The 9,777-nt window shown below is 44.9% G+C and overlaps 1 protein-coding gene across 1 annotated transcript; it reads left to right on the forward strand.

Moving 5' to 3' along the window:
• The first annotated feature begins 124 nt into the window (after positions 1-124).
• Mrpl47 (mitochondrial ribosomal protein L47) lies at positions 125-9,407 on the forward strand. Its single transcript, XM_052180661.1, has 7 exons — positions 125-260; positions 2,520-2,671; positions 3,163-3,223; positions 4,792-4,888; positions 5,808-5,938; positions 7,077-7,172; positions 8,976-9,407. The coding sequence occupies exons 1-7, from the start codon at positions 163-165 to the stop codon at positions 9,097-9,099; spliced, it is 759 nt and encodes a 252-aa protein (XP_052036621.1). The 5' UTR covers positions 125-162; the 3' UTR covers positions 9,100-9,407.
• The last annotated feature ends 370 nt before the right edge of the window (positions 9,408-9,777 follow it).

Consider the following 9,777-nt stretch of genomic DNA (forward strand, 5'->3'; position numbering starts at 1 on the left):
AGAGAGCCCTGTAAACTCTATGGCATACTGGGGGTCCGGGTGAGAGCCGTGGGAGAGGCCATGTTTAGTAAGGGCAAAACCTGTTCCTGTTTGCTTCACTTGTCTCCTGCAGCCAGAGGAAGTGACCTCGTGGACACCGACGCAGTGGTCTACATTAGAAACATGGCTGCGACCAGTCTAGTGGGTATTTGTAGAAGAGCCTCAGCGTTCCTGAAGGCTGCTTGTTCCCTAGTAAATCCCAAGGCCCCTGCTCACTCCGGGTAAGTGATGAGAGAAGAAATGACTGCCTCCGCCTTGGGGCGCTTCTTGCAGGGTGCAACTGAGCTCAGGCCACCGCGGAGGCTGAGAGCGTGACCTTGGAGTCCCTACACTGGCGCACCCTGCTATTCCCCCCCAGCGTTCTGTTGCCGCGGGCGACGGGAGTATCCGAAGCTCGGAAGGCTTCCCCTGGTGTCTTCGTACCGTCGGGTTCGGACACGGATTGTCCCGCAGATCTTAAGTGATGAGGGTAGCTAAGGCAACAGAAGCTGCTTCTGCGAGCGTGAGAAAGACAGCTCACTCTTCTTTGACACTTGCCAGCGGGGAGCCGAGGTTTAGAAATAGTAGAGTGCAGATTAATTGAAGGCAGCGGTCCATGTTCAGTTGAACACTCCTCTGTTGTGCATCCGTTATCTTATATAGTATTAACACCAGCTTTGGAAACTAGCATTTTAAAACCTTGTTGAATTGCAACTTGATCGGGATGGCAAACTTGAATAAATGATCCATCCCTTCTTTCATTATCTTTTTTCCCTTAAAAATGAACTAATTTGAGGCAGGAGAGAGAGCCCAGTGTTTAAGTACATATGTTGTTCTTGCAGAAGACCCAAGCTAGTGTCGCTAACATGGCTCACGGTGGCTCACTAACGTCTTTAACTCCAATTCCTGGTGATCCAATGCCTGCCTTGACTCTAAAGCAGTCAAGGGATGTAGGGAAATGTAGGGAAAACATTCAAATACATAAACCTTAAATGTTTTTAATGAAACAATTTGCGTGGTTTGTTTTTTTATAAAAATGAATACCTGTCACTCAGAAGAGAGGCAAAGTATTTTGAAAACGGTAAAGCCAGTTGTATATTCCCAGATGAATACATTACCGTTTCTTATTTAATTTTGCAGGTATATGTCTTATTTGTCATTATTTCCCCAGAACAATAGAAACGTTATTAGAGTAAAACAGTAACCATATACTCTTAGCCTATAGAAACAAAAACATTGCCTTGTAAGCTTGACTCCGTGATCACACTCAGGAATACTCTGCTAATATTTAGCATATAATCCAAAATAAAATTTGAACTTGCCCTACTAATCCCTTTCCTTTTCTTTCCATCTCATTGTCTCCGTTCAGTTCCATTCTTTTCTTCAGGATCCAATGAAGGGTCATTCATTGCAATAGTTAGCACTAATCCATTGTCTCTTTCTTCCTTTATCATGATACTGGCAATTTGGGGTAGGATTTACACTTTTTGATTATTTTATCATAGTTAGGTTCAAGTCAAGAGTCATGGATGTAGTCATGGATGAGACCTGGACTAAGTCCTCAGTGCACAGGAAAACAAACATAGATTCCAGTCAAATACTCTTTTGGAAGACTTCACATTTTGTTTTAAGGTCATTTTGTCAGCTCACTGTTTTTAGAAACATAATTTCTAATGATTATGCATAAGATTTTCATGCAGTTATACAGTGTTGTACATTTATGTAATTAACGACTCTTTAATTCTACATTTAATGCCTTTGTGGATATCTTAATCTGTGAGCTCCTGTCTATTATGTTACAAGTTTCTAGATACAGAATTACTGGATTAAAGGAGAAAGCATTGTGCCTTTTGAATGTTGCTACATTGACTTTCAGAATTGTTTTGATCTGTTCATAAATCTACTTGCTACAGTGGAGGAAGCACCTAAAAAATGTACTAAAATATAATTGTGGGGTCAACAAGATGGCTCAAAAGGTAAAAAGTGCTTGCCACTCAAGCCTGGTGACCTCAGTTTGATCCGAGGAAACTAAGTAGTAAAAACTGGGTGCAGTGGCCAACATCTCGAATCCCAGCATTCCTGAGCCCAAATAGGCAGAGAAAGGGGAAGCACCCGAAAGCTTTCAGACCTGAGTATTCAGCAGTGCAGCATAAAGGAGAAAGACTGTGCCTCAGCGAGGTGGAAGAGGACCGACACTGGGGGCTGTCTTCTGACCGCTACATGTGTGTCACAGTACATGAATGCACGTACTCACACACATGTGCACTCACAGTAAAGAAAAAGATATACATATATAATTATATACGTATGTTGTCTGAAACTGTAGGGTAGCAATCTATACACTAAAAAAATAAAATAAACTTTCTCATGCATTTAAAAAGCTTACCGCTATTAAGGTAAATATCCTGTGTAGACTGTTTGACACTGTAATAAAGGAATGTCCCTTGCTGCTAAAGTGTGAGCGTTAAAAACTTACCCTTTCGTTCCTTATCTGTGTTCAGCTGCAGGTCTTCTCTCAGTTTGCTGCATAAGAACACACCACAGGCCGCATCTTTCCTCCAGTGTAAATCACTTCATACCACATTGTCAAGGAAAGGACTAGAAGAATTTTTTGATGACCCAAAGAACTGGGGGGAAGAAAAAGTCAAATCTGGTGAGATATATAGAACGTTCTGTAGTGATCGATTGGGCGCTCCATCACCCGAGGATTATCCAGATTAGGATTTCTTTTAAAATTTCCTTCGGATTTTAAAGTAAAACTTTAACATTTTAACTGAAGTAAAACTCCCTTGGCTGATTGGTGGGCTGCTTAGAAGAGGGGTGCTTTGAACTTGTTACATAATATGATGCTTGGGTTTATTTTAGTTGGCTTCTTTTCTTTTTTTTTTAAGTAATACTTAAAAATAGTTTGCAGTGACATTAGGGAAGGAAAATGCATTTGACACAGATGCCAGCAGTCTTTGCCAGTCATGTTACTGATATTTTCACGTTGGTATTTAATTGAATGCTAACCGAAGATGATATGATAATTCTGTTGCGCCTTTCACAGATACAGAAACACTGAATTTTGAGAGCGAGCGCGCACTCAGCCAGGAGACAGAGCTAGAAGCGTCACCTAATGTCACACGTTTCTCCTTCTCACAGGCGCTTCATGGACCTGCCAGCAGCTGAGGAACAAAAGTAACGAAGACTTGCATAAGCTCTGGTGAGTGGCCTGCGGACTGGAACGTCACAGTTTAACAGCTGGGTCTGAACCGGCCCCGGGTGAGAAACAACTGGCCAAGTGGTGTGCTTTCATGGGACAGTGGGGGATTGCATGAGCTTGTAAAAATGTGGCGGAGGATTGACATGTGTCACAGTTCAAAGGTAGCTGGAAATTTAGATTTTGTTGTAAGTGCTATGAGACAGACCACCACCATTACACCAGTAGTGTCAGGAAACAAGGTTAGAAAGGCCCCGGGGGCTGGCTGGTCCCTTTCCCCCTTCCTTGTTAACTTATTATTTAATATAAATCCAGACAGAAAGCAGATAAAGACCTGTATACACTTCCCTGTATTTACAGTCCCAAAGGTGACTCACCCCGTACTTAAAATGAACCCTGTTACTTGCAACCCATGGGAGCCCTACACCCTAACTAGGAACAAGAAGAGGCTCTGTTGCCAGGGTAATGAAGTCACGGCGATTAAACAAAACGTGGGGTCTTTAACATTAACCACGTGCACACAGCACTGAGAAAGAAGGCCACAGTCCTCTCAAAACTCTGCAGACGTGGAGCCTGGGTTTACTGAGGTCCAGCGCTCAGATGCCCTGAACACACCCATTTCCCACCTCATTTGTTAGTAACGCTGTTTAAGAACTGGAAACGTTGAAGAAGAAAGACAGTGTCCCATTTCAAGCAGGGTTCTTTTTCCCTGTTCTAAAAGAACATTCAGATGTCTCTAACTAAAGTCTCACCACTGGCCAGATGTTAAGGAGTCACTCACAGCTTCTGCCTTTTTACTGCCTGTTTCATGGCCTGAATTTTAAGTCTGTTATCCTGGTGGGTTTTGTCAAAGGCTACATCGGTTGGGAATGTGAGTAGATTTTTCTGGCAGGTGTCCCTGCTGTCTTTCATTGTAGAATTAAGCCCAAATCTTGTTTTGTTTAAACTACACTTGTTTAAACAGTTTCTGCACTAATTCTGCACTAATTCTGAAGCTGAGGTACTAACCACGCCCCTTCTGCAGCTTAGCCAGGACAGTGCTTTAGAGTTCAGCTGCCTTGTCCCCTTCCATCATAAAGCTGATACCAGGAAGTCTTCCCTAGTCACCTTAGCTCTAGAGGAGGTGCCTCATGTCCACACCATAACTGTTCTAATACATGTCATCTCCCTAACCCAGTTGGAAGTAACATGGCAGGCTAGAGGTAGAATTTACACAGAAGTCTGGGACGTGAACCCAGAATTTGCTGCGTGGCCCAAGATGCTAGTCCGTGCCCTCTCTGAGCTGTCTTCATGAGAGGAGGGAACTAGCCCCAACCTCGAGGCTGTGGAGACGGCTCAGCACCCGGGCGTGCAGTAGCTGCGCAGTAGAACTGTTCATCTTCCTGCCGTGTGGGGCGGAGGGACTGTAACCTGTTGGCAGTTTGCACAGGACGCAGACCTGAGCAAGCTGGAGGGTGGCTCTCTGTGGTGGTGCTGTGGGAGCGTTCTGAAGGACTTCAGGACGTTCACGGCTTTTAGTTTGATGTAAGAAATCCCTAGACAGTAGCATCACAGCTCTGTATTTGGTACAGGTATGTCCTTCTGAAGGAAAGAAACATGCTTCTAACTCTAGAGCAGGAGGCCAAGCGACAGAGTTTGCCAATGCCAAGCCCAGAACGGTTGGAAAAGGTAGGCTGGTGGGAGGTCAGCCCTTCCTCGATGGTGCGGCGTTAAAGCTAACCCCATTCCGACAGTTCCACATGAGAGCATTGTGCCACGCTGTCCCTCCTCAGTTGCTGCTTACAGATGGGTGTTTATTTTTGTTTATCTAGAGCCGCTTCCTGGGAGTAAGATTGCCAGGCCCTCTGCTAAGTCTCTGGTGAGCTGCTCTCTGAGGCAGCCCTGTGTGGCAGGCTCCTCCACAGAGGCGGCCCTGTGTGGGGACCCCATGCCATGGGACCCACCCACGTCCCGTCTCCAGTGTCCCGGACATACAGTGGCCATTGCACTCACAGTCTAGCCCCGTCTGGTCAGTCTCCAGTAGCTCAGCCCACTTTCTAGTTGGAGGTTCTGTTGTGTTCCCCCTAGATTGTTTTAGAGCTCAGCACTCGATTTTTCTGTCACAGGCAGCCAGTGGGTGCGGAGCCGAGCCTTGTCCCAGCCATAGTCTGAGCCTCACCTCAGCTCACCTGCCTTCCCTTGCCCGTACCATCAGTAAGCACTCTCACGTACTGCCTACAGATGGACGGCCACGTGTGACACAGTGTGACGTGATGTGTTTGCCAAGTCCAAGTGTCCACAGTGCTTGGACAAAGGCGGCAGTGAGTGTCACTTCTTGTTAGCTCGCTGCATGTTCAAACTGAGTGCTAGTGCCCTGTGCAATCGGAAGCAAGTGTTAAGAAAGGAAATGATAAAACCTCAAACAGGTTACAGAGAGTCATGCTATAGACACCCCCGAACACGCCTGTCAAAGGGGCTTCTTACAAAGTCCTGTAAAGGGTGGTTTCTAAATAAAAATACAAGTTCCCTACTTTGTAGATCTTCTAGAGTTCCTTTGCAGTGCAGTTGCAGGTGATGGCTAAAGTTAGCTGTCTTTTTCTCACCTCAGGTCGTTGATTCTATGGATGCTTTAGATAAAGTTGTCCAGGAGAGAGAAGATGCTTTAAGGCTTCTTCAGACCGGTCAAGAAAAACCCAGACCTGGTGCTTGGAGAAGGGACATCTTTGGACGAATTGTCTGGTATGTGATTACACTGACTTCTGAGAGTGGCGATCAGTGGCCCCTCTCGGTACCTTTAAAACTCCTCTCCTGTTGACACATTGTCGGTCTTATGAAAAGGGAAGTCCCCATCCCCTAGACCACAAAACGTGTTTTGTCTTGGAAAACAAATTCCAGACTAGACAGCCCATCCCCGTAGGTTCTTGTCTTGTGTGAATCATAAGTTCTTTTAAGAGTTTCATGAAAATTAGATACTTCTAACAGAAAAATCAGCCTATACACTGTAATTTCCGATTCTAAAACTCAAAGAGCTAATTTCAGATACACCTCTGCCCACGTTGTGCACTAAGAACCTGGGTTCTTGAGAGGTCTAAGAAAATAAGGGCAGTTTGTTTGTTTCCCTAGCATCGGGATAAGGCCTGGGCCAATAATGAACAGCTTACCCCCTTCCAGGGAAGGGGCTGAGAGTCAGCTTAGACACTGAGGACTAAAGAACCCAGAGGACCCAGGACACACTAACTCGGGGACATGTAGCATCTTAAACATGAGTCAGCAGCAGGTGGAGAAGCCTGAGGTTTGTAGATATTCTCCAAACCCAGCACCTTATAAATGGCACCTCTCACCTGATGTGGAATGTCAACCACCCTGTTAGGAACCATCTAATGCAAGCAGAAAGAGAGAAATTGCAAAACCTCACTTAAAAATTCTTCCAAAGAGCCAGGCAGTGGTGGCACACACCTTTAATCTCAATTCAGGAGGTCTAGGCAGGAGGACCTCTGAGTTCAAGGCTAGCCTGTGGTCTACAGAGTGAGTTCCAGGACAGCCAGGGCTACACAGAGAAACCCTGTCTCAAAATAAATAAAATCTTTCAAGGATTTAGGGATGTAGCTCTGGTTGAAAAATCTCCAGCATAGAATTTTAACTGCATTTTCTAATAATTTTTTTAAAACTGCTTTTAAAAAAAATTACCTGTTTGTGGGTGTGTGCTGTGGTGTATGGTGGAGGTCAGAGGGAACTTGCTTAGCTATCTCACTGTCCCTATTATCTTAACAATTTTTATTTAGTTTAATTTATTTGAGGCCAATTAGAAAACAGTGAAAATTGAAGTAAAAATGTATCAAATATTTTGTGTAAAACAATAACTTCACTTTTTTGGCAGGCACAAATTCAAGCAGTGGCCTGTACCTTGGTACCTAAATAAAAGGTACAACAGGAGGCGGTTCTTCGCCATGCCGTACGTGGATCGCTTCATCAGGTGAGCTGTGTCACGAGTCATGAGGAAGCCGCCTCCTGACCCCAGGAGGCCTGTGACCTGCCTGAGCTTCCTTTACACCTGGGTTTCTGTTACATAAAGAGTATGCTTTCATTACTTTAAAAAAAGAAATAGCACTAGGTTGAAAAAAGGAGAAAACTGATGCCATGTATCTAAAACCTTATGTGTATCGTCACTGTACCATAGCGTGTGTCCTTCTGGAAGCTGTATGTCTGAAGACAAGAGGGAAGTGTAAGCTCCTTCTCCCAGGGCTGGAGGAGCGGGGAGGTGTCTGCTGCATGGTGTCTGAGACGGAACTATGCTGCAGGCCGCTCCCTCAAGCATTTTCTGTGGCAGATTCTGCATTCAGTTTCTATGAGACAAGGAGAATATGGTGCTTCTGTTACAGAATTGTAGTTGGCAGTAACCAGCAGCTAGGTGATTAAGAAGCTAGGTAAAATTCTTCCTCTTTTTTTTTTAAGACTTATTTTATGTATATGAGTACACTGTAACTGTGTTCAGACACACTAGAAGGCATCAGAACCCATTACAGATGGTTGTGAGCCACCATGTAGTTGCTGGGAATTGAACTCAGGACCTCTGGAAGGGCAGTCAATGCTCTTAACCTCTGAGCTATTTTCCAGTCCAAAGCTACTTGAATCACTGAAGCCTTAAATCAGAAAAAGCAGACAAGCCAAGACTGTTTAATTACCACACTGCAGTAGAAGGGAGGCAGGGACACAAGACTGCGGTGTCATCATGAAGGGAGATGTGCACCCTTTAGCTGCTATGCTGGCACACCTGTGACCCAGCATGGAGGTGGCTACGGAAGAATGGGTAGGAGCCCTGGTTAGTCCTGTTGGAAGTAAACAAACCTGCCAGCCATTTCTTTAGGATTTCACCAAGGTTCTTCACAAATTGGTTCCTACCCCAAACCTAATCCATAGCAAAAGTAAAAGAGACTTACATTTCTAAGTTTGCCCATGTTTGTACACATACACAGTCCTGGTGTGATGGTTTGTGGGTTTAAGTTAGGGGGCAACTTGCAGGAAGTACTTCTCCCCTATAATCCAGGTTCAGGGAATCAAAAGGAAGTGCCTTCACTGCTGATCCCTATCACCAGCCATCTTAGTTTATAGACTGAACATTAAAATGATTAGTATCAACAGTAGTATCTAGGTCAGGCCAGCCTTGAGCTCTGCCTGCTGGGATTAAAGGTGCACCTACACACCCAACTTCATTTTTGTCCAGTGTACGTGTGCAGTGCGGGCCCTAACACATCTGTATTTCAGAACCAGCCTTGGGTTCAGTCTGTCCCTCAAATGATTCCTGCACTGCACCAAATCTTCCGTTGTCTGCTCTAGTATATAGGCCCTTGCTAAACATGATGCTCACTTTGCTCTATGCCTCCTGATTTTTAAGGCTTTTATCACTGTTTCAAAACTACACAGTAGCTCCATGTGTCCAGAATAGCCCACCTTGCACCACCTGCTGTAGTTAGGCACGCCCTCCTTCCTCAGTGAGAACTTGCTGTCTCCGGACGCCTTGCTCACCCAGATCTGGTGCTGATCCACATTTAAGACCAGGGAAGTAATGCTTAAGGGAAGAAATCTGCTACGTTGCTTCTGTAGGCACAGTAGTGAGATGGTTTTACTTCATCTTGTGTGTTTGTGGTCATCACTGTTAAAGCTTGATTTATATACAGCAAGTGTGAAGATATAACTGAAGCTTATAGAGTTGGCTGGGACATGTTTTGAGAAATGTGAGAATGGTTTTGTCTAAGTTGCTGTTATGTTTTTATACTAGACTAAGAATTGAGAAACACGCCCGCACTGAAGCAAGAAAGAGAAGTTTACAGAAAAAGAAAGAAAAAATTCTCCAGGCAAAGTTCCCACATCTCTCTCAAGACCGGAAATCAAGTACTGTCTAAGATGAGACCCTGAAGTCCCATTCCACTGTTCTTTTTTTTTTTTTTTCCGTTTTTTTTTTTTTTTTTTTTTTTTTTGTTTTGGATTTGGTTTTTTCTGAGACAGGGTTTCTCTGTGTAGCCCTGGCTGTCCTAGAACTCACTCTGTAGACCAGGCTGGCCTTGAACTGAGAAATCCGCCTTCCTCTGCCTCCCAGAGTACTGGGATTACAGGCGTGCACCACCACCGCCTGTCCGGTCCCACTGTTCTTAAAGCTGGCGTCCTGATGTGAATATCTGTTAAGCAGTTTATAAAGAAATGTTCTTATCAAGTGGCATCAGTTGTTCTTCCAGGTAACATTACATCTTCATTAGCTCTACAAGCAGTGTTCCTTCTACCAAAGCCAGGCAGAGCTCAGGTTCAATTCCCTGCGAACAGGTCCTGACATCCAAGCCGATCAATGCCACCAGTGTCTTGGTCTAAGAGTAATGCTGGTGCCAGAGCAGTGCTAGCAGCAAGGTCAGTTTGGAAATGCTGTTCTCACTGGCGAGGTTAAACTGGGGGTGGGGGTGGGATGGAGGATGGGCATTGAAGAGAGGGCTCAGTGCTTAAGAGCACTTGTTGCTCTTCCAGAGAACCCGGCACAAATATGGAAGCTCATAACCTCTGTAACTCCAGGTGAGGGAACCAGCACCCTGCTC

This window comes from Apodemus sylvaticus, chromosome 4 (assembly GCF_947179515.1).
Source record: "Apodemus sylvaticus chromosome 4, mApoSyl1.1, whole genome shotgun sequence".
NCBI lineage: Eukaryota > Metazoa > Chordata > Mammalia > Rodentia > Muridae > Apodemus > Apodemus sylvaticus.